The 25,933-nt window shown below is 39.8% G+C and overlaps 1 protein-coding gene across 2 annotated transcripts in view; it reads right to left on the minus strand.

The window, feature by feature from the left end:
• Positions 1 to 23,918, minus strand: part of LOC141385860 (uncharacterized) — a 741,913-nt gene extending 717,995 nt beyond the window's left edge. The window contains exons 1-2 of one of the 2 annotated variants that reach the window (XM_073952382.1): positions 20,962 to 23,481; positions 18,275 to 20,880 (exon numbers count right to left, since the gene is read on the minus strand). In XM_073952382.1, the coding sequence (XP_073808483.1) occupies positions 18,512 to 20,880; positions 20,962 to 21,409 (2,817 nt within the window). In that variant the 5' untranslated portion in view covers positions 21,410 to 23,481 and the 3' untranslated portion in view covers positions 18,275 to 18,511. Of the gene's footprint in view, positions 1 to 18,274 lie in introns of both variants that reach the window. The other variant, XM_073952381.1, reaches the window with a different exon arrangement.
• Between the last annotated feature and the right edge of the window lie 2,015 nt (positions 23,919 to 25,933).

The raw sequence follows: 25,933 nt of genomic DNA on the forward strand, positions 1-25,933 counted from the left end.
TCAGCTCTCTCTCCTGACTGTTCCTCCCGTTCTCCTTAAGACGGGTGTCTCTCCGGTCCAATCACTAGAATAAACAGGTGTTGCTTATTATTTCGGATTGGCCTGCTGATTAGCCGCCGGGCTCTGAGCATGCTCTCCCCCTTTATTGGGTATTCCATCATGCTTACCTCTCCACAGATACCATTAGAAATAATTTTAACAAACATAAAAGCACAATATACAAACCACCTGAAATTTAAAATAAATCTGTCAAGTAAGGGGCGGTGCATTCGACTGTGATAAACCAGGGGAAAAGCCGAAGGAAAATTAATGAATGTAATCTGTCAAGTAAGTGCATTAATCAATAGTAATAAATCTGACATTAATTAATTCTTAACAATCTGTAGTCATTTCTGGTATTTCGGATTTGGATTTAATGTAAATAGAGCAATGTAAACAATCTAAACATTGTAAAATAAGCTTGGTAGATTCAAACAATGTAGTGTAAAACATTATAAAACATTAATATCTGTGCATTGTCCATTAATATAAAAAACTGATCAGATATGTAGGCAATATGAAGTAATACAAATAATGTAAAGTTTTATAAATGATATTTATAAATTGAAAATAGATTAAATTAGTAAATAATTCTCAAGGTATAGGTCTACTGGGCAAAAAGACGATGTTTCTCAGACAATTTTAGAAGCTGTCATTCATTCATTCTCAGCATACTAAAGGTCTTGGTATTTTGTTTATTCCCATAGCATCCATGTGGGATAGAAGAACGACATCTTAACTCTATCTTTTGTGAAATGCAGTTGCCGTTTAATGTATAGTGAATCAGACTCAAAGTAGCATAGCAGGGCAACAACATTATAAATGCATGTTACACTTGTGACTGCACATTGTGTTTTCTTTTCCTTTTAATTCCTTTTAAGGTTTCATTTGGTATTCAGTGACAGTCAGACAGGCTCATCCAGTTCTACAAACTACTTTTAAAATCGGAATATGTCTCCTTATAAAGCTGACGTATCAGCGTGCAGCTACATTGAAAACATATGATTCATTTTGCGTCTTCTGATTGGTTCTCGGAATATAGCAGCTTTTGGTGTCAAAGGCTAGTGGCATTTAACGGCTTTTGCATACAAACGGTTACTTCTGAATGCGCTGACGCTGGGATTTGGATGATTAGAAGCAAATCTATTTGTTAAACATGTACGTGCCTAAAGCATTCACTCAATGTCACTATCTCATTTTTTGCGGAAGTGGTGTTTAGCGGCTTTTGCATCTGAACTCTTAATTTATTTGAAACAAATGCTTTTGAGTATTAGACTGGACATGTATTTCCTGTAACATTTGATCAGTTTAGTGCACCTTTGCCGACTAAAAGTATTAGTGTATTTCACAGATAATGAGATGTGATGGGAAAGGTTTTCGAATGTACAGTATTTGTCAGTTCAATCATTGGTCCTTATCTACAATCAATGAGAACAGCATGGAGACAGACAGCAGCTGCATTCGATCATAATGATTGGTCAGGTACAATCCCTTTCTTCAGGGATTTTACTTTTTAGCCAGCCAAACATGCTTACACTTAGTATAGGGATGGATTCAATTTGATTTATTCACATTTTGATCTTGTTCAAACTAAGTTTACATAGTACAGTATGAACCCAAAATAAAACGTTAGAAAATAGAGCAGTAGTTTACGTTTCCCTTCTTACTATACACTGTAGCGTTAGCAGTAAAACTACTGAAGCAGTGTAAAAATTAGGATTTTTAAGAGAAGATTGTGCTTAATTTTTCAAACCTTCAAACTTTAATACTACAAAGTTTAATGCTCATCTGGTTTGCACCCTTCATCAAAACACCTTACAATGTTTAGGTATTAGGTCGGAACACAAAGAGTAGGCATTTGATTGTGTTTTAAAGTCCCCCAGAAATAAAATAATAATAGTTTCTTTGGGCTTTAGTATAACTATTTTAGTTTTACTATTATCTATGAGCTAGCGTTCTCCAAAAGCAGTGACAAATTTTGCAGTTCAAGAGATAAACATTAAAAGCTTTAGGTTTCCATCAAAATCTGTTACGGTGTGTCCAAATTTTTAATGACTAGTACCATATGCATTTGGGATACTTACAGTGTAAATATGCTTTCATTTGAGGTGAATGAAGTCTGCTTTCCTGTTAATGTTATGTGAACCATGCAGGTTCTATGGCACCGCAAAGCAGATCATATGCAGAACGTATAGACTAAAAATTGTATTGGATAGATTTGAATTACATAGAGAGCTGTATTTTATAGCCAAAATGGTAAGTTAGACTTAATATTACATTTAGCAAATAATAGACTGTAGCTGTCATAAGTCAGATGTGCTTGACCTCAACATGCTTGACTTGCAGAGTTGTGACATAAATTAAATGCTATTAGCTGCTTTTGGGAAAAGGGGAGGGGCTTCACAATGTCCTGACCTGCCTTGCTGTTAGATTACATGAAACATTGAATAAAAATGCACATTTCAAAGCACCCCATAGAACCTTTAAGACATTTAAACATGTACAATATGAAAACAATAGCAATCAAATGAGTTTTCAGTCGTCTGAAATTTATATAGTTTCCAGATCCCATTCACTCATGTATTTTGCATTGACCACTTGTGATCTGCTCTACAAGTTTTTATCAAGGGCTTCGTGATAATCAGACTGGCCCATCTCTCAGTGCTGCAAATTATCATTTCTTTAACAGACTGTATCTCGTTACACATGCAAACACACTGCCAATATCACATAGCATAAATACACATGTATGTTCTAGCAGGGGATTGATGATAAAATAATGGTATGTTGTTGTCTTCCTGCATATTCTTGCATATTATTGTTGCATGTCTTCTATCATTGCATAAGATTTTTTCACCACCAATTGACCACCAACCTCAATTTTCTCTTGTACGAGTCCTAATTAGAAGTATATTAATCACCTTCCTGCCCTCTTCTACTTCAGTGTTGCCTCTCAAATGCTATTAGCACTGCTCATTCGTCCTCACCAGACTGGCAGTAATTGTGTAATATATACATTTTATTATTGATAACAGAAAATCTTGCATACTTATCCAGTATATGTTTTACGAAGTGGATGCCCTTCCAGCTGCAATCCATCTCTAGCAAACATCCATACACTCATTCACACTCATACACTATGGATAATTTAGCCTACCCAATTCACCTGTACCGCATGTCTGTGGATTGTGGGGGAAACCAGAGCACCCAGAGGAAACCCACATGAACGCAGGGAGGACATACAAACACACAGAAACGCCAACTGGCTTGGAATGATAAGGAGCCTTTAAATGGGAACATACCTGTTGCAGATGTTGGAAGGGAATTATGGGCGTACTCAACCCAAGATAGTTGTTGACACCAAGAGCCAGGATTGTGGGACGTCAGGCAGCAGAGAGTGCGTTCCAAATCTTGGTTTGCTCGCTCGGACTGCCCATTGGTCTGGGAATTAAATCCTGATGACAGACTCTTGGAGGCCCCGATCTGTTGACAGAATTCCTTCCAAAAACGGAAGACAAACTGAGGGCCTCTATTAGAAACTACATTGACAGAAAGACAATGAATCCGAAAAACATGATCAATCACCTCTTGAGCAGTCTCTTTGGCTGAAGGGAGTTTGAGAAGGGAAATAAAATGGGCTGCTTTGGAGAAGGAGTCCACCTCCATGAGAATAACAGTGTGGCCTTTAAGTCACAGGCCAAATGTGACCAGGGGTGGGAAGGGATGGGAAGAGGGTGGAGCAGACCAACTGGGGCGCATTAGAATTATTGTTGAGCAGGCAGCCACAAACTGCCTGACGTCTTTGGCCATGGATGGCCAACAGAATAGCTGATACATGGCAGCCAGTGGTCTTGAGACTCCTGGGTGACAGGTCAACTTAGAGGAATGAACCTACTGAATTGCTTCGAGTGCATCTTGGCTGGAACAAAAAGATAACCTCAACAATAAACTGCCATTCAGTATCTGGAATAGACAAGACAGGAATACAGATAAAATGTGACCTTAATTTATAAAAGGCCTCCTGAGTATCAACTCTCCATTTTAACAGCACCTTGAGAGAGGTGAGTGCTGCTAAGGATGCAGCAATCTGACCAAAATTCCTGATAAATTGCTGATAAAAGTTGGCAAACACCAGGAAACACTGCAGAGCCCTACGAGAGTCTGAAGTTAGCCACTCTACAATGGCCCTTACCTTACAGGAGTATTCCAGCCGAAATATTGAATCCCAATAATGAAAAAGACTGAACATGTAAAACACATTACTCCGCCTAAACATAAAGCTGGTTCTCCAGCAGCCGTTGTAGCACCTGGTGAACATGTTGAGTGTGTACTTGTAAAGATGGGGAAAATTTCAAGATATCATCAAGGTACACAAAGACAAAATGATTGTCCATGTCTCTCAACACATCATTAACCAAGGCCTGGAAGATTGCCGGGGCATTGGACAGACCGAATGGTAATATAATGTGTATTTATATAGCGCATTTATTGTGTATGGCCATACACGCAAAACACTTCCCAATCATGAAAGGGGGGTCTCTCCACACCACCACCAGTGTGTAGCATCCACTTGGATGATGCAACGACAGCCACAGGTCAACAGCGCCATTGCGCTTACCACACAGCAGCTAAAGGTGGAGTGGAGAGACAGTGGTACAGCCAAATTAGTGGATGAGGATGATTGTGAAGCCATGATGGTTAGGGGCTGATGGAGGGAATTCCGATCCGGTACTCAAAAGTAGGGGTGTTAAAGACAGTTTTCCACTCACCCCCCTCACTTATATAAATAAGATAAGCATTACGAAGGTCAAGTTTGGTAAAGATCAGTCAGATGAGACCGGCTTTGAGGGACTCATTAATATACCTGTCCATGGACTCTCTCTCAGGACTAGAAAAGGAAAACAAACAACTCTTGGGTAGACAAGTGCCTGGAATAAGTTTTATAGCACAAACGTAAGGACGATGTGAAGGCAGAGAAGAGGCCTTGCAGAGAAGAGACTTGCTGAACAGCTGGCGCAGGTCGAGGTACTCCACCGACACCCCAGTCAGATCAGCCTGTAAGACAGGACACCCAGACACAGAAAAAGCAGCAGGGCCAAGATACGAAGCAAGACAATGACGACTCCAAGATAAAACTGAATTACTCAACCAATCCATGTGAGGGCCATGCTGCACCAGCCACGCATGCCCCAAAACTATGGGGGCACTAGGGGAATTGAGGAGGAGCAGCATCGTAACCTCATAATGATTGCCTGAGACAATGAAATGGAGAGGGGCGGTGGCATGGGGTACTGTTGTGATAAAGGTACCATTGAGGGAACTAGCAGGGATAGGATTGGAAGGAAGAAGAGCAGGGTTTCTCCACAAGATAGCTAAATAACTATCCATAAAGTTACCTTCGGCTCCGGAATCAACCAGGGCCAAACTAGAATAAAAATATCACCAAATTGGACTGATATAGGAAGAACCGTACGAGAGGAGGAGGGGGGTGGGTACATTAAAGTAGTAGCATTTAACAAAGACCCTGGATAAAGCTTTGCTGTTTCTGTTGGGGGATCAGCCGAAGACACCTCACCTGCATAAACTCTGGAACCAACAAAGTGATTTAGTGGCCTTAGGAGCAGCAGGAGATGTGTCCTTCATCCTCCAGGATGGTCAAATAGCTGGGCGTTGACGAAGGCAGCGCAGACATCTCTCTACCCACAGGCCCTAATTGATCAGGTCTTCGAAATCTTGGGGAAGGTCGATGCTGGCCAATTCATCCTGAATCTCCTCCTCCAGCCCTGCACGGAATATGGACATGCAGGACCCTTGATTCCAGTCACAGAAAAACGCCAGATTGTCGTGAGCACAGAGCTTCCAAAATTCAAGTTCAGTTGATTTGAATGTGATATGGAGTTACTGAGTTTAGTTTGTTAGAAAATTATTCAGAAGAATTGAGACACAGATACATAAGTATGTTGCTGCTCTCCATCTTCATTACTGATGTAACCAGTACAAACTATACTATAATAAAGTTATCAGCTCTTGTAACTCTTGCCTCCTCTTCAAAGTATTATCCTCACTCCACTGTTCATTTCCTCTTGATTCATCATCAGTTGTGTGAATGACTTTGCAACATTTATTTCTCTAGTTAAACAGCAACTCTGAGTTCTCAGTTCTCTACACCAGCTGACGAACACGTCACACCAACAAGCATTCACTCGCTAACATCCCTCTCTCTCAGAGAGAGAAGTATTATTTAAGATACATAACTTTTTCTACCATTACTATGCAGATGACATCGAACTGTACCTCTTATTCCAGCCAGTTAATCTGACAATTGTTTCTTAGATTTCAGCATGTTTGACAGATATTTCCTGCTGGATGAAAGACCATCACTTTTGACTATGTCTTGAAGAAAAACAAAACTGCTAGTAATCCTGGCAAAACCAAATTATCAAAATTAACACATATATTCAACAATCTACCATCCCATCACTGGTATCCCAATGGGAGACAGAATCAAATGTGCAAGGACTTTCACCTTTAATTTTCCATCTTGGGCAACGTGGTGGCACAGTAGGTAGTGCTGTCGCCGGGTCGAGTTTTGGCGGGGTCATTTGGCGTTTCTGTGTGGAGTTTGCATATTCTCCCCATGTTTGTGTGAATGAGTGTGTATAGATGTTTCCCAGAGATGGGTTGCAGCTGGAAGGGCATTAGATGCTCAAAACATTTGCTGGATAAGTTGGTGGTTCATTCCACTGTGGCGACCCCAGATTAATAAACAGACTAAGCTGAAAAGAAAATGAATGAATGAGTAATCAAGAACACAGCTTTTACTATATGAAAAACATACAATTGTATACTATGTTTAATTTATGCATGATAAAATGTTATAGTGATATGAAAATGTGATAATGGTTAAAATGTTATATATATATATATATATATATATATATATATATATATATATATATATATATATATATATATATATATATATATATATATATATATATATAAGCTGCAGGATAAAAAGAGAAAGAAAACATTCAAGACAACCATGTTATGTCATGTGCTGTTTCATCATTGGTAAAATGTAAATTGTAACAGCTGGCCCTCCCTATAAGCAAACTAAGCGGCTGGTTAGGGCCCCACCGCCACTATAGGGCACCCACAACCCGCTAGTGATGAGAGCCGCTTTCTTTCTGAAATTGTTTTTATTTGCATTTTACAATTATCTTTATTGACAGTGATTTAGTACCTAAATATTTATACATTTTAACTTAAAAGAAAAAAAAAAAGTACTGTAGTTTTAAAGTTGGAATTGTTTTTGTGTGAAGGTCATGTGATAAACACCAATCCATGTACAGACACGGATTCTTCAGGCATATATAAACAGTTGAGAAAAATGACGACGAAAAGAGACACGCACAAAATCATCTTTAGCCTTGCGTTTAAGTGCTAATGATGATGTTAAAGAGATAATTTAATAACACATTAATCGAAAATAGGCAATTAAAGATTAATAAACATATTTTGCACACTGGTAATATTTTTCCTAAGACATGTTTAAAAAAGATATGTCCTAATTGAATGAATCATAGTTTAAATAAGCTCTGGATACTGCATCCCAAATGAAAAATAAATAAATAAATAAATTAGGAGAAAAAAGAGGAGACTGAAAGGAAAAAGAAAATGTGTGTGTGTATTAACATTAACCCAGTATTTGTTGCCTTCCTTTTTCTTATATGTTTTTTATAAAAAAATATATATATTTTTCATATTAATTTTATTTGCTTATTGATTTTATTATTTATGGTTCAATCTTTGAATTAGATTTTATTATTATTATTATTATTTTAGTTTTTAATGAGTTTAGTATGTATATTTTATTACTAATTAATACATTTAATCAATTATTGTTCAGTGTTGTTTCATTGCAGGGCTTTTGCTTTTGGAATTTATATATATAAAAAATAACCTAGAATTTTTTATAGATTCTTCAATCGGTTTGCAAAACTAATAGATTATGTTTTAAAGGGCACCTAGGTTACCCCTTTTTTCAGATATAATACAAGTTTTTTGAGTCTCTAGAATGTGTATATAAAGTTTCAGATCAAAATACCCATCAGATTTTTCATCATACCTTTTACAAGATGCTGTTTTATACTGATTTCCAGCAGGGGGTGGTTTTGTCGTACTGCGCCTTTAAGAAGATTCTTTCCCGCCCACTATTTCTACATGCCTCCTCCCTCAGCTGGGTCAGACAACAGACAGACTTAAAGGAAGAAGGTCTCACGTAGCGTTTGTAAGATACTACAGTAAGAACTAACCTTTACTAATCAGTATTGTGAAGTTGCATTGATGAGTCACACACAATATCGTTACAAAGTTAACGCGCGCCCGCGCACACATACACACCGCAGATGACACACACATACACACACACAGGCAGGCAGGGAGGCAGACAGACAGAGCGTGCTTAGCTTAGTTAAGGCTAACCTCAAGTAAGTTACTGTGTGGATATCTGTTATGCTAATGTACAAAATAAACCTGATTTAACTTCCACAAACCGGGATTGAAGCGTCTTCTTTTATAATTGTTCTGACACACGGCTGTGCTGATGAAGTAAAGCTAAAGTAAGATACTGTAATTAATTACACACATACTCTGTTTTAAAACACTTTAAACATGTGAAACTTACTCTTAATCACATTTGATGATGATTGCTGATCCTAGCGAACAGAACAGACATTTTATTCCCGGTTGCTTTGCGTATGTCTGCCTGGTCTTGTTGACATATACACGCGACTACCGGAACATGTTAATGCGCGCAGCTGTCAATCAATTCGGTGGGCGGGGGGATCGCACACCTACGTAATGGTGCGATCGATTTGAAAACAGCTCCGATTGGCCGACCCTTTTTTTTGTAGTTAAATTGAAAAAAAGGACTGGGTGTGTTCATATCACCCCAGTATGACACAGATCTGTCCAAACAGCTTGAAAAGTAGATTTTTTACCATAGGTGCCCTTTAAACCCTGCAGAACAACGCAAAGTAGGAAACACTGGTCCCTTTATTAAAGATTGTTTAATTCTTCATTTTTGAGGCTGCTATTTTACCAAAATAGTGCTCTATTAAAATGTCCAAATCAATCAAACAGTTATTAAATAGAAAAAAATCAAACTTTACTTTTATCTTTCATTGATTGTATTTCTTAAGCAATAAAATCAGTCTGGGCTGGTTGGCAATGGCAATACATCACTATTTAGAGCAAGGGAGGGCCCCAAAATTATTCTGCTTAGGGCCTCCAAATGTACAATGTCGGCCCTGATTATAATCAACTAATCTTACATTTATTTGTAAAAGTATATGCCTTGTTATGAAAATGCCTAAATTTCCTAAATCTAATTTCTTTGTAGGGCTTTGAAAGTCATTAGCGTATTTTAATGCTTACTACACGCTGTAACGACTGTGCTGACTACACAATAATTAATGTGTCGTGTTTCTTCCCCATTCTCTGACATTTTCCTTTCTTGCGTTTCAAGTCAGCCAATTAAATTATTTACTGAACACAAGACAATTAATCTGACTGATGAAAGATGTGACACGTTAATTTCTAATTACCAAAGTGTAAATACATGAAATCCACAGGAAACAAACAAGAAAGCAATCGACAGAGCCAGAGTGTGGCTATTAGAGACGTGTGTTATATGGAGTTAACTTTGTATTGATTTAAAACAATCAATGAGCAAACACAGCAATCTATAATACCACACTCAGTTCAACATGTTTAACAGGCAACCTTGATCTGTAAATTTCGAGGCTTTCACTGTCTGGGTTAATAGTGAGAGAGCGGGAAAGAGGGAAAAAAAGACAATTCCAAGCTTACCTTTTCTTTGAGTTAAAAAAAAAAAGTATTTTATTTGAAAATGACATGAGTGTTTATAGCCTTGGGGTCTTTTTTCTTCGCTGTGTGCAATTAGAAGTGAGAATTTCTCCCCTCAGCTCTAGCAGGCTGATTTACACACATAATTGCATTGTGTTAGCAGACCCTCAGGTATGGCAATCTTCCAACTAAGCCACAGTCACTCCAGGCCACTGCTGTTGCTCGACCAAATCAAGACCTGTAATTTTTATTTAGGCATGAAACATTTACGGTAAATAAGAAACAGGGAACAGCCGGACTGAGGGGATGGATCCAAAGACCTTGGCTGGTCTCCTCAAAAAATGGATGAATATTTGATCAGGGTGGTGTCAGGACAGAGCCTGGCATCCTTGGCATAGCCTTATAAATCACAAGGAACGATTGCAGTGGGGAGGGTTATGATGAATACTGATCGGCAGAGGTCACACTTACATGATTACGCTTTGTCAGAAGTTTAAATTGTAACTTTTTGAAACAGAGTTGACTACTATGAAGTACAATATCTATTGTATATATATAGTTGAAGTCAGAATTATTAGCCCCCTTCAATTTTTTCTTCTTCTTTTTCAAATATTTTACAAATGACGTTTAACAGAGCTAGGAAATGTTCACAGTAAGTCTGATAATATTTTTTCTCCTGGAAAATGTCTCACTTGTTTTATTTCGGCTAAAATAAAAGCAGTTTAAAATTTTAACACTATTTTAGAGAAAAAAAAAATATTAGCCCCTTTAAGCTATATATTTTTTTCTCAATAATCTACAGAACAAACCACTGTTATACAATAACTTGCCTAATTACCCTAGTTAACCTAATTAACCTAGTTAAAGGTGCAGTAGGTGATCTGCCAAAATGCTAACCGCTTAGCATATTATCTTTGGACGGCGGGGAGGGACTGTGATTCAAAGCCGCACCCCCTAAAATCGCGAGCACGCACAACGCGTCACAACAGCCGACAGACAACCCACTAGTTCATGTCATTCGCCAGTTAGTTAGTGCCAGTGCCATGCAGGAATTACATGTAATACTTTGCCACACTTACATGCTATTTCAGAGCGAATATTCAGAGTAGCATGGTAAACAGTATAGGAAGGCTATCATTGTTCAAAAATGACCCAATGTGAATATAAAAGCAACTTCAGCTCAATAAGGTTAGGAACAGGCGGAATAGCGCTATTTACTGGTGTTTTGATGTTAAACTAAATATAAATCTACATTATAGATGCTGTCAAAGAACCTTATGAAACTGAAAATAATCACATCAATCTTTCACCGGGAGATTTCAGTGGCTGAACAACATGTCTGTGCATATAAGTCATTCATAACACAAAACAATCTAACATAAAATAGTTTCAAAACAGAACATTACCTGTCTAACAGTAATACTTCAGCCATGGTGTCATCCTTCCTCCAGCGTGCTAAAGTGACTCCAATATTGATTCAAGTTTTTAAAAGTTTCAATTCAGCTTTTGATTTCTCCCGGTCTGTCTCGTGACTGCGCGCCCGCTTTAAGGGCGAATTATACCCGCACCTGGCGTTGCAGTAATCGGCCCGAGCTCGGCTGTCCTTCGGCACCTCCGGCTCCGACTCTGCATCTGCGAGCGGCCCGCAGCTTGCTCGGAGCGCATGTGTTTGTGAAGCAGACGGGCAGAAGTCAAAATCTACATTTGCTGACAGACAGTCTGACCTGCCTATCGCAATTAAGGGAGATGACGGTCCGACTCTATTTAATTGGATGAACATTTTTTAGTTTTATGCTTTACCCAGAATATAAAAATACATATAAACACATTTAGATCATTTACTGTAATTATTACTATTGGACTGTGAAGAGACTTTCAACCAGCACAACAAAAAATGTTTCTGAAGACAATCACCTACTGCACCTTTAAGCCTTTAAATGTCACATTAAGCTGTATAGAAGTGTCTTCAAAATATCTGGTAAAATATTATTTACAGTCATCATGGTAAAGATAAAATAAATCCATTATTGGAAAATGAATTATTGAAACTATTATGTTTAGAAATTTGTTGAAAAAAATCTTCTCTCCGTTAAACATAAATGGGGAAAAAATAAACAAGCGGTCCACCAAGCGGTGGCCTCCGCTCTCTGGGTCTGGGAATAGGACAGGGGTGAGAGAGAAAGAGGGGGAGAAGACAGAGGTTATTTCACCGACCCTGGATTTTGCCACCAGGTGATCTTTCACCAGCCGGATGGCCATCTCTGAATCGCCTGGCCGATGGCCCCGGACCAACTTCGATGTTTGGGAGCGGACTGCTCAAGCAGCATGGCATCCATCATCTTATAAATGGTCCGTCCATTCTGTAGCAGCCATCTGCAGTAGGCGTCATGAAGCTGCTGGGCGAACACAAAGGCTCGGCTGCCGTTGCTCCTCTAGACTGCGGCCGGCCCACTGGTGAATGGCTCGCTTCAGGTTGTCATTCTCCAGGAGATTCTGGGCCAGTAGCTGCTGTGGGGTGATCTGGGCTCCGCCCGACAATATGACTCATACCGGCCACTCGGCCTGCGACCAGCCACATGCACCAGACATCCTCTTTAAAGAGATTGAAGAAGACTTCCGGGTTGTCCTCCATTAACATTCCCTGTAAAGTGATGGAAGGGTGAGTGGCAGATGTTGTAGCGGGTTGGATCTCCTGGGCCAGCAGACTCCGGGTTAGCTTGTGGTCCTCCCGCTGGGCCTCCACGAGGAATTGGAACTGCTGTTGTAGCTCTTCTTTCAGCTCCATCACCTAGTGATGTTCTCTATGGAAAACCGCGAGTGCCTAGATGACTTCCGCACATGGGCTAGTAGACGGAGTGGTTATTCTGGCAGCGAAGTTTCTTCTTCTTCCTGGGTTACAGCACCACTGTGATAGTTTGTTGTTGTTGCGGGAAGAAGAAGACAGGGTTGGCGATTCAGGTAGGTAAATGCCTTTAATGTTTCAATAATAATTTCACCACAACACAATAGCTCTCTGTGAGTGAGTGTGCACTCTCTGTCTTTCTCCCGACTGCTCCTTCTCCTATCCTTAAGAAGGGTGTCTCTGCAGCCCAATCAGTAGAACAAACAATGCTATTCACTCCCCCCTTATTGGGCGTTCGATCATGCTTCTTCTCCACAGTGATGTCTTTAAGTTTTCAGCAATAATTCATGAGAAAGACTTGGTTCGAACCAATAATTGCACTCCATTGTAAATGAGGTGCAACTTCATGATAGCTTAAGAGACGCCACATTGTGTTGACAACCATAATTAAAACAAGTGAAAGATGGAGAATAGTTTGGAGACATGGGTCGTCAGTGTTGCGTTTATAACTTTGTCGCAACGAAGGTTTTGTTTCCATTTCCTCGCGATGTGAGCGCAGCTGGACATGCATGTGTATATTACAGTGGTCTGCTAACATGTGACAAAAATATGTTTGTAAGGAAAGCTTTTCGCATCTGCAAATGGTGAATTCTGAATTTGCCACTGTTTAGAAAAGACACGGTTTCAGTTCATGTTGATTGTCCTGTCTCTACAGATTTGGTAAGTGTGTCATGTGTGTTCTTTGTTTATGTTTATTCAGATGGCAAATTTAGTTAGTATCATCAGCATTACTCTTTCTGTTTTTAAAGACTATTACCAAACTATTACCGTTGAGTAGTATTTTCACCATATTTAGTGACAGGATAGACTACACAAACACAGCTGTTTGACGCTATTCTCTGCATCTACCAAGAAATGCAGAAGAGTTTTTCTCCAATACGCCATGCAGGATCAAATATTCCATTAAAACAACATTCTTCCACCAGTTCCATGCATTCAATATCTTGTTTTTCACATGAGGCATGCATGAAATGTTACTGAATTAAAGTGAAAGTGCCAAATTGCAGTTAAAGTCATAATATTGTTAATCAAATTTTACTATAACATGTAAAATAGGATCATGAAATTAAATTGTTTTATTCAGATAAAGGTGAATAATTCCATTACTGATGTCCATGTAAACATAGTCAATGTCAATCTCCCCTGCGTGTGTATGTGTTGTTGCTGTGAAAATTACCACATTTACATGATAAAACTCCCCTTTTCATGCAAAACCCTTCACTCTTTCTGACAGTTTCTTTCTACAACAAAAAACTCAGGGGGATTGGTCTCTTTGCAGAATCTTCAAACTGTCAGTGGTAGGCTATGCATTCCCTCTTCTCCCTCACTCAGGGAACAAGGGTTACATAATTGAGATGATATCCTAATAAGAGTAGACATTTTTAAGCATATTTCATGAGTTGGATATCTTCTGAAGCAAAGTACAGTTTTTATTCTTTTTTATATTTAATGTGGTTGGTTGGTTAATAATTCTCAAAAATTGCAGTGTTTTTATCATAAAACATGCATAGTAAACACATAAAACCAAGTGAATATAGGCCTGTGTGGATCCACAATTTAGGTGTCTTGCAAAAAGTGTGGTATGCTTGTGAGTGGCCTGCAGAGGAATGTGTGAGAAACTATGAGGAACTTGCTAGAGAATTATTGTATCTGCAAAACACACATATGAAGTTATACCTGTGAGAGGCTTTCAGGAGAACGAGTGACATTATCAAATTAATGTACCATTATAACAAATGTATATAGACTCTTGCTTGCATTGCAGAGTGCATTGCCAAGAATAACATGAAAAGTGTAACAGAACTCTAAGCACCTAGCGATATACCAGACCTCTCAGTAAAGGGAAAACATCCTAAGATGGTCACAGTTAAAACTAGTGGTGACGGAGAAAAACTGTATAAAGAGGGTGCAGAACACAAACACTTCAGATTGTATAGATGACAGGCTTCAGATGGTTCTAGGGAAAGGCTTCAGAATGTTCTGTTTTCAAATATTTCAGCTTTATTATGTAAAATAGAGTCTATCAATTTAATTCACCTTTATTTCTATAGCGCTTTTACAATGTAGATTGTGTCACAGCAGCTTCACATAAAATAGTATTAGCTCTACGGGTCCCGAACCATGCAAGCCAGTGGCAACAGCGGCGAGGAAAAAACTTCACCAATTGGCGAAAGTGAAGAATTAAAAAACCTTGATAGAAACCAGGCTCAGTTGGGCAAGACCATTTCTCTTATGGCCAAATGTCTTGTGCAAAGCTGCAGTCTAGGCGCGGGAGGCTGGAGAACACTGGACGTCAGCAAAGACTCATCTGTCCCTAGTGTGTCACAGGAATCAGTCACATGCTCTCCACTCTTCCAAGACGACCCCAGCAGCTGCTCAGGATATGGCCTGGTCCATGATTATGGAAACTTTTGAATCGTCTTGTCGCTGGTCTTGGATCACATCAGTGGCACTGCATAGCCTCTGGGGGTCTTGGGATGAGTATCCCCAGATGAAAATAAAGAATAAAGAGAATAATTAGCATAGCTGCTGTTCATAGTCTATATAAACAAGATGCATGGAGCACATTCATGCATCATACCGCTATGTGATGCATTGAGTGTATGCTTTACTAAAAAGATAGGTCTTTAATCTAGTTTTGAACTGCGAGAGTGTGTCTGACCCTAGGACATTATCAATCAGGAAGGCTATTCCAGAGTTAAGGAGCCATAAATGAGAAGGCTCGACTCCCTTTACTCGACTTTGCTATTCTAGGTACTGCCATTAAACACCTCTAGACTGAGCTTGTTTAATTAACGGAAAAGACAGAATTACAACATGTTCATTTTTAGATTGATTAACAACATTCGGACTGTATAAAATCAATATGCAAAATAAATATAAAATATAAAACACTGAATTGAATCTAACCAAAATAAGAGCTTGTGGATTAGGATCACAGAATAAGGATATCATTGAGAAATTGGAACAACAACAGTGGTTTTAAGTAACAAATACTCAAATTACAGTAAGTGAGTAGTTTTTCACAGGAATTCAAGTAGTTTTAAAAGTCCTAAATTTCATTTTTGTATTTTTTCTGTACCTGTAATTTTAGCTGACTATTTTCCTTCAACCTGCAGTCACAACTTGACAATACAATGATTGGCTTAATAGAATACTTATGACACTCATAGTTTGTTATTCATAGTTCAACACAAGGTGTGAAAAATCAAATATCTAATAATATAACGTCACACAGAGCGAAACTCTGTAGAAGTAGGAAGTAGGGTTGAGAATAAAAAATAGATTTCAATTTTGGAATTGGATGCTTAGATTAATTTTAGTTATTGGTACTTATTTTTTTTTATTTTTATTTTTTCAGCAATGTGCCAGGACTTTCCCTGCTGATTAGTTCCTTGGAAAATCATCTAAAGATTATTTTATAGTTTGACCACTGGAAGTGCTGAAAATTAAATACATTTGGTAAATAATGAATCATAAAAAAGCTATATGTAGTTATTTGTGCAAAGTGTCAGGACCAACATCGAATTGGTTCCTAACATCAAATTAAAACAATGCACTGTTAGAGTCTTGTTGGTGCAACCAACAAGTGCTCTGTATTTAAAACTGATTAGCTGAGCAGCTTGATGCTGTTTTTAACTTGAGGTAAACTAAACACTACATTCCCTCCATGGCTCATAATGGCTAATAATAACTGTTAATAACACTGTTAATAATCTTAGGTTTCAAAGCAATCAAAAGGTAGGCATATTAATGGATACAGGGTGTTGAGTTTACTGACTACAAGACAATTTATTGTCTTTTAGTTTTTTGATTTACCCTATGCATCTGCTCATTGAACTGGGCATTGTTGTCGGACAACAGTCTATATAAAGAGTCATTACGAGTGCAATGATACACCAAAGTCATGATTCGGTTTGTTTCATGGTATTGGAGCCATGGTTTGATTCAGTTCGAGGGGGCAGGTCTGTCTGTCTGTCTGTCTGTCTGTCTGTCTGTCTGTCTGTCTGTCTATCTATCTATCTATCTATCTATCTATCTATCTATCTATCTATCTATCTATCTATCTATCTATCTATCTATCTATCTATCTAGTGTGTGCTGTTTGAATAATACTGGTATAAATAGCTGCTGCCCCTTCACTAAATCAATCAAGATGACATTTCTACACATAAGACTGCCTGCTGGAAATATGAACTTGCACAATCTCTGAGAGGTGAGAGGGATTTATTTGCTCGGCCACTACTATGTCGGAACAGAATCCCTGACTTACTACAACTGAGGAGATGCAACGTTATGATGAGTCATTCTTGAATCATTCATTTTGACCAAATCTTTAATGTGACTCTGGAATGATGAGTCCTCTCTGGGAGTGATTTCTTAACTTGCACATGTGTACACTGTGCAGAAAAGGGAGAACATTTGTTTGTCTTTTGAGTCTTCTACCAATGTTGAGTTGTTCATTCTTAGAGTTCTCTGAGTCATTGGTCTCTTTACATGCTTTCATTTAATGAACAACCGAAAAACTAAAAAGGTGAACTAATCATGGGTTCTTCCAGATCAGACTGTTTAAATTGGTCAAGGTTATAACATCTATGTCATAGACGACTCAAACTTGAAAAAAAGAGGGAAAAAAACCTGAATAACATTCATTCAATCATTTTCTTTTTGGCTTAGTCTCTTTATTAATCTGTGGATGCCACAGCGGAATGAACCAACTTATTAAGAATATGTTTTACTCAGCGGATGCCCTTCCATTCCATCTCTGGCAAACATCCATAAACACTTATTCACACACACACTTATACACTACAGTCAATTTTAGCATACCCAATTCACCTGTACCACATGTCTTTGAGCTCGTGAGGGAAACCAGAGCACCCGTAGGAAACCTACGGTGAGAACATGCAAACTTCACACAGAAATGCCAACTGACCCAGCCGGGGCTCAAACTAGTGACCTTTTTGCTCTGAGGTGAATGTGCTACCCACTGCACCACCATGTCGCCCATGAATAACAAAGAATGGTTGTTTTTTTTTCTTTCTTACCTATGTTCTGGAAGCAACCCATAACATTTTAATGATATTTTGGCAAAATATATTTTGACAAATTAACTGAAATTAATGAAATGACCCCAAAAAAAGATCACTGAATTAGATCACCATAAAAATTAGGCCCGACAGAATTCGGCCAGAGCCCGACAGGTACATTTTGATTGACTTGTGCACAGGATGATGCATCCAGCAGCACCCGAACACCCTTTCACTGCTGCTGCTACAGGCCGAGATGCAAAGTTCTGATCTGGCTAATTTTGCAACTTTTGGGTAGAATTGTTTGTTCATCTTTTACCAACCAAGAACATCCATTTAATTTTCCATGACAGCAGTTTCAATGTAGCGAGTGGCCTCATTATCTTCCCTGTCAGCTTGCTGTGCTGTTTAGCGCTCTACTGTAATTTACATTTTACATTTACATTTAATCATTTAGCAGACGCTTTTATCCAAAGCGACTTACAAATGAGGACAAGGAAGCAATTTACACAACTAAGAGCAACAATGAATAAGTACTAAAGGCAAGTTTCAGGTCTGTAAAGTCTAAGAAGGGAAGTGTTAGTAGTTTTTTTTTTTTTTTTTTTTTTTTTTTTTTTTTTTTTTTTTTTTGTACAGTTAGTGTGATATTCAAAGAGGCAATTGCAGATTAGGAAGTGAAGTGGAGACTAAATAGTTGAGTTTTTAGTCGTTTCTTGAAAGTAGTGAGTGACTCTGCTGTTCTGATGCAGTTAGGGAGTTCATTCCACCAACTGGGCAGATTGAGCGTGAGCGTTCGCGAAAGTGATTTTTTCCCTCTTTGGGATGGAACCACGAGGCGACGTTCATTCACAGAACGCAAGTTTCTGGAGGGCACATAGATCTGCAGAAGTGAGTGCAGATAAGAAGGTGCTAGGCCAGAAGTCACTTTGTAGGCAAACATCAGAGTTTTGAATTTGATGCGAGCAGCAACTGGCAGCCAGTGCAAACGGACTAGCAGCGGAGTGACATGTGCTCGTTTAGGTTCATTGAAGACAACTCGTGCTGCTGCATTCTGGAGCAGTTGAAGAGGCTTGATAGAGTTAGCTGGAAGCCCAGCTAGTAGAGAGTTGCAGTAATCCAGTTTGGAGAGAACAAGAGCTTGAACAAGGAGTTGAGCTGCATGTTCAGATAAGAAGGGTCGGATCTTTCTGATGTTATAGAGTGCAAATCTGCACGATCGAGCAGTTCTAGAAATGTGGTCAGAGAAGTTTAGTTGGTCATCAATCGTTACTCCAAGGCTTTTCACCATTTTGGATGCAGTAATGGTTGCCCCATCCATCTGGATTGAAAAGTTATGGTGTAGAGTCGGGTTGGCAGAAACTACAAGCATTTCCGTTTTTGCGAGGTTCAGCTGAAGATGATGATCTTTCATCCAGTGCGAAATATCCAACAGGCAGGCTGAGATACGAGCTGGAACCAAGGGATCATCAGGATGAAAAGAGAGGTATAGCTGGGTATCATCAGCATAGCAGTGGTAGGAGAATCCATGTCTCTGGATGACTGGTCCTAGAGATGATGTGTAGATGGAGAAGAGAAGTGGCCCAAGAACAGAGCCTTGAGGTACCCCAGTGTTTAGATGCTGTAGGTTGGACACCTCTCCCCTCCAAGACACCCTGAATGACCTGTCAGAGAGGTAAGATCTGAACCATTGTATAACAGTGCCCGCAACGCCCAGTGACTCAAGCGTAGATAGCAGGATCTGGTGGTTGACAGTGTCAAAAGCAGCTGACAAGTCCAGCAAAAAGAGGACTGATGATTTAGAGTCTGCTTTAGCCAGTCTGAGATCCTCCACGACCGAGAGCAGGGCAGTCTCAGTTGAGTGGCCTTTCTTAAAGCCGGATTGCTTGTTGTCCATGAGATTGTTTTGAGTAAGAAAGTCCAGGACTTGATTGAACACTACTTTCTCCAGAATCTTGGCCATGAATGGAAGCAGGGATACTGGTCTGTAGTTTTCAAGTTGCGTATGGTCCAGGTTGGGTTTCTTTAGCAGTGGGGTTACCCTAGCCTGCTTAAATGAAGTGGGGAATAAACCAGAGTCAAGAGATGTGTTAATTATGTGAGTCAGTGTTGGTATGACTGCAGGAGAGATGGCTTGCAAGAGATGAGAGGGAATGGGATCGAGTGGACAGGTGGTTGCATGGCTAGATAGCACAAGTTTGGACACCTCAGACTCAGAGAGCTGAGAAAAAGAGGTGAGTGTGTGTGGTGTTGATGTTGTATCTTGCGTGTTTGTTGTAGGTGCAGCAAATTGAGCACTGATTTTTGCAGTTTTGGTGCAGAAGAATGTAGCAAAGTCATCAGCAGTAAGTGTGGAGGATGCGGGTGGAGGAGGAGGATAGAGGAGGGAGGAAAATGTTTTAAAAAGTAGGCGAGGATTAGTGGCATTGTTGATTTTCAGACGGTAATATGTCTGCTTTGCAGAAGTAGCCTCAGCTGAGAAAGAGGACAGAAGAGTTTGATATGTTAAGAGATGTGCAGGATTTTTAGTTTTCCGCCAAATTCTCTCCGCAGCCCGAAGTTTTGAGCGATGCTCACGGAGAGCATCCGAGAGCCAGGGTGCAGGAGGACTGGCACGGGCTGGCCTGGATGCAAGAGGACATAATCGGTCTAGACATGATGCTAGTGTGGAGCAGAGTGTATTAGTGGCACTGTTCGAATCAAGTGCAGTGAGTTTGCGAGATGGAGGAAGAGAGTCTGAAACAATGGTGGATAGTCTATTGGGTGAGAGAGATCGTAGGTTTCTGCGAAAGGTAACCAGTGTTGGAGTGTGTGGCGGCTCAGGAGTAATGTGGATGTTGAGAGACAGAAGGAAATGATCAGATATTTGTAGTGGAGTTACTATTGTTTGCTCAGTGAAGCAGTGTCGTGTGTAAATAAGGTCTAGCTGATTACCTGATTTGTGGGTAGCAGAAGTAGGTGCTCTTTTTAGGTCAAAAGAGGCAAGCAAAGTCTGAAAGTCAGCAGCTTGCGGTTTGTCAACGTAAATGTTGAAGTCACCTAGCACCAATAAGGGAGTGGCAAAATTAGAAAAAGATGAGAGAAGAACATCCAGTTCATCTAGGAAGTGACCTAATTTACCTGGTGGGCGGTAGATGACAACCACATTTATGTAGAAGGGGTGGATAATGGTGACTGCATGGAATTCAAAGGAGCTGATTGTTGGCAGGGACGGTATCAGAGTAAATTTCCATTCTTTGGAAATTAGTAGTCCAGTCCCACCCCCTCTCCCTGTCTGACGAGGAGTGTGGGAAAAAGAGAAATTAGCAGAAAGAGTAGCATGTGTAGCAGTGTCCTCCGGCCTCAACCAGGTCTCAGTTAGAGCCATGAGATTATAGTCAGAATATGTAGCTATGGAGGTAATAAAATCAGCCTTGTTAACAGCTGATTGACAATTCCAGAGGCCCACGGAGAGAGAGAGTTGTGAAATAGTAGATACATGTATTGAACGAAGGTTGTGAGGATTACGCCTGCAGCGCACCTCCCGTGTTTTGCGAGTGTTAGTAACAACAGGAATTAGAAAACACATAATAAAAGTGCACTGACAACAAAAAATAAGTGTAAAGTAAAACAATACAGTAAAGTACTCAAGTGCTTTGTCGGTGTCTTTGCTCGGTGGAGTCGCGCAGGTAGAGTCGATGGTCTTTACCCTCGTCGGTCTTCACACGAGGCGGTCTTCACACGAGGCTGCCGCGACCGCTGCCGCAGTGAACTAGTTGTTTATATAACCCCAAAGCACTAGCTGATTGAATTCAGCTGGACACGCCTCGAGAGTCAAAACAAGGGCCGAAACTGAGGCGGACGACGCGAAACCGCGTCTGCGTTCGCTACACAAGCTCTTATAGTAACCAAGGAAACAGTGGCTAAACAACTTCTAGTATTATACACAACTGAAAGCAAGTTTAAATGTCCTACAACTTTACACAAACAGCTGGAAACAAGTCCTCAAACCATACACAACAACTGAAACAAATCTTAAATGTACTTACAGGCTGCTGGTCTAGATGCTGCTAAAGTGCTTCTCCTGCCGACTAATGCTAGCGTGCTCACTATATAGTGGTTACCTGGCGTTTGGACACGCCTCCCGAGTCAAAACAAGGGCCGAAACTGAGGCGGACGACGCGAAACCGCGTCTGCGTTCGCTACACAAGCTCTTATAGTAACCAAGGAAACAGTGGCTAAACAACTTCTAGTATTATACACAACTGAAAGCAAGTTTAAATGTCCTACAACTTTACACAAACAGCTGGAAACAAGTCCTCAAACCATACACAACAACTGAAACAAATCTTAAATGTACTTACAGGCTGCTGGTCTAGATGCTGCTAAAGTGCTTCTCCTGCCGACTAATGCTAGCGTGCTCACTATATAGTGGTTACCTGGCGTTTGGACACGCCTCCCGAGTCAAAACAAGGGCCGAAACTGAGGCGGACGACGCGAAACCGCGTCTGCGTTCGCTACACAAGCTCTTATAGTAACCAAGGAAACAGTGGCTAAACAACTTCTAGTATTATACACAACTGAAAGCAAGTTTAAATGTCCTACAACTTTACACAAACAGCTGGAAACAAGTCCTCAAACCATACACAACAACTGAAACAAATCTTAAATGTACTTACAGGCTGCTGGTCTAGATGCTGCTAAAGTGCTTCTCCTGCCGACTAATGCTAGCGTGCTCACTATATAGTGGTTACCTGGCGTTTGGACACGCCTCCCGAGTCAAAACAAGGGCCGAAACTGAGGCGGACGACGCGAAACCGCGTCTGCGTTCGCTACACAAGCTCTTATAGTAACCAAGGAAACAGTGGCTAAACAACTTCTAGTATTATACACAACTGAAAGCAAGTTTAAATGTCCTACAACTTTACACAAACAGCTGGAAACAAGTCCTCAAACCATACACAACAACTGAAACAAATCTTAAATGTACTTACAGGCTGCTGGTCTAGATGCTGATAAAGTGCTTCTCCTGCCGACTAATGCTAGCGTGCTCACTATATAGTGGTTACCTGGCGTTTGGACACGCCTCCCGAGTCAAAACAAGGGCCGAAACTGAGGCGGACGACGCGAAACCGCGTCTGCGTTCGCTACACAAGCTCTTATAGTAACCAAGGAAACAGTGGCTAAACAACTTCTAGTATTATACACAACTGAAAGCAAGTTTAAATGTCCTACAACTTTACACAAACAGCTGGAAACAAGTCCTCAAACCATACACAACAACTGAAACAAATCTTAAATGTACTTACAGGCTGCTGGTCTAGATGCTGCTAAAGTGCTTCTCCTGCCGACTAATGCTAGCGTGCTCACTATATAGTGGTTACCTGGCGTTTGGACACGCCTCCCGAGTCAAAACAAGGGCCGAAACTGAGGCGGACGACGCGAAACCGCGTCTGCGTTCGCTACACAAGCTCTTATAGTAACCAAGGAAACAGTGGCTAAACAACTTCTAGTATTATACACAACTGAAAGCAAGTTTAAATGTCCTACAACTTTACACAAACAGCTGGAAACAAGTCCTCAAACCATACACAACAACTGAAACAAATCTTAAATGTACTTACAGGCTGCTGGTCTAGATGCTGCTAAAGTGCTTCTCCTGTAAGTGCTTTCTGTAATACGCAGTGTATGAGTGACCACTGAAATATTGTTGCAGCTAGAATGACATGTTCTTTCTGAACTGGTGGCTGGCCTGACCGCAGTCAAAATTCGTTCTTTTTGACTTCTCCATCATCTTTTGTTTCACCTTTACAGGGAGGGAATTTAATGTTGCAACAAGCGATTTAATTACTTTCTCGCGCTAATCAAAATACATCATATGACTGTTCATTTACTACGCAAGCCAAGCCCGGCCCAACCCCTTCTAAAATGATAGAAATTAAACCAGAACCCATGTTCGCGCAAAAATCTTCAGCTCTACACTGAATGAGATTGGAATGTCAAAGACAATAAAATGACCAACAGTATGTATTAGCGACAAGTACGTTTTTATTTCGTTATTTAAAAACATACAGCTCTTTTAAAGTTAGTTACTAAAATTCACCAAAAAAAAAAAAAAAAAAAAACATATTCGAGTGTTCAGATGTTTTGATGAGTTACTTTTAGCCAGTAGTTTAACTGATAGAGAATTTGCAAGGGGTCTGGATGCAAACAGAGTGCAGATGCTAGCTGATCTGCAAGCAATGCTTTTATGGGCACACTTAACCCTACTCCTCAGAGTGACATCACTAGCTCCATTGAGTGCTTTGTGTCTGAGATACACGTCATAGCTGTCATACACTGCATGTATTTATTAACAAGATGAAACATGGAAAAATCCCTGTACTGACTAACACTAATCGACCATTAAAGTTCCTGTTGAAAATGAACTCTTGTCTCCATCCTTTCTGTTTCATTATATATTTATTTGAAAAAATAATAATGGATGGCACGGTGGCTCAGTGGTTAGAACTGTTGCCTAACAGTAAGAAGGTCGCTGGTTTAAGTCCCACCTAGGCCAGTAGGCATTTCTGTGTGGAGCTTGCATGTTCTCCCTGTGTTCGCATGGGTTTCCTTCGCTCCAGTGCTCCAGTTTCCCTCACAGCCCAAAAACCTGCAGTATTAGTGAATTGAATAAACTAAATTTCACAAAGTGTATAAGTGTGTGTGTGTGTGTGTGTGTGTGTGTGTGTGTGTGTGTGTGTGTGTGTGTGAATGTGTGTGATATGGGTGTTTCCCAGTGTTGGGTTGTGGCTAGAAGGGCATGCGGTGTGTAAAACATAATCTGGAATAGATGGCAGTTCACTTAACTGTGGTGACCCCTGATAAATAAGGGACTAAGCCGAAGAAATACGAATGAATAAATGAAAAATAATAATTCCCACAATTGAAGTCTCTGATTTTACCATTGATCACTACACCATTCTCAGACTCTCTGTGAAATCTTGTTAATGTTTATTTTCAATTTTGACCTTTTTCTTTCGTTCCTTGCTCTTGTTTCTGCTTTATTTTTGAACTGTTTCTTGTTTATGAATGTTTGCTGCAAGCCTAGACCCTATTGCCTGTTTTCTGGATTACGCTTTGTGGATTACCCATGACATTGTTGTTTGTTACCTTTTTGACCCCTGGCTGTCCTTCCATTTTGAATAAAACTTCTGTTTAGAATGCAAATTCCGTTGCCTTGCACATCTTCATAAGACTGTAGGAGGTGTTCTAAAATGTAATAACATATTTAACACACTAATTTCTCACTTTTTAAAAACCAAAACAATTTATATCTCGCAGCATACATGCATATGGGGATTTTTGTAAACGCAAAGTTTCACACAACACATTTTAATTTTATATTGTTAAATAAAGTTATTGCTTAAAATGTTGCTAACATGTTTTAGCATGTTGTTTTATTGCAGTCTAAAATTATAGTCTCACTAGAATATAGCTTTTAATATATTAGCTATCTCAAGCCAAACAATGAACAGAGTTAGCTATTTTTTTTTAGGTAAGTGCATGCTGCCTATAATGAACATGGATTGTAAACAGATTCCACATACAGAGAAGTAACAGTGTAGAAGTTCTCAATGATATACTCACGGGTTTGGTGTACCTCAAGCTCTACTGGTGAGAGAGAAATGGTCAGAGAAACAGCCGATGACAGACATCACAGAGGAGAGATGAAGAGTCGTTCATGGGGATAACAATGTCCTCACTTAAATGTATTCGGTGGATGAAAACATCATTAAACTCACTCTCTCCCTCCCGTCATCCCTCTCTCCACAGCCTCCAGGCTTATATTTTTTCTATGCGATGCAAGCCGAGTGTGCGCAGGTACTGGGTTGATCTCCTAAATGAAAAATCAATGAAACAGACAGCGTATTGAAGAGGAAAGACAGAATTTATCAGTGGCATATTAAAGCAGAAAGTAGTGATGTTGCAGAGATGCTTCAAAGCAAATGCCTGTGTAGTAATGAATACAAATCTTTACCTCAAATACACACCTGCCTCATTGAAAAACACTCATTATGTGGTGAACATGCCAAAGTGTATTTTTCTTATGTCTACAAGTTTACTGTATAAG

The sequence above is a fragment of the Danio rerio genome, chromosome 1 (assembly GCF_049306965.1).
Source record: "Danio rerio strain Tuebingen ecotype United States chromosome 1, GRCz12tu, whole genome shotgun sequence".
NCBI classification, from domain to species: Eukaryota; Metazoa; Chordata; class Actinopteri; order Cypriniformes; family Danionidae; genus Danio; species Danio rerio.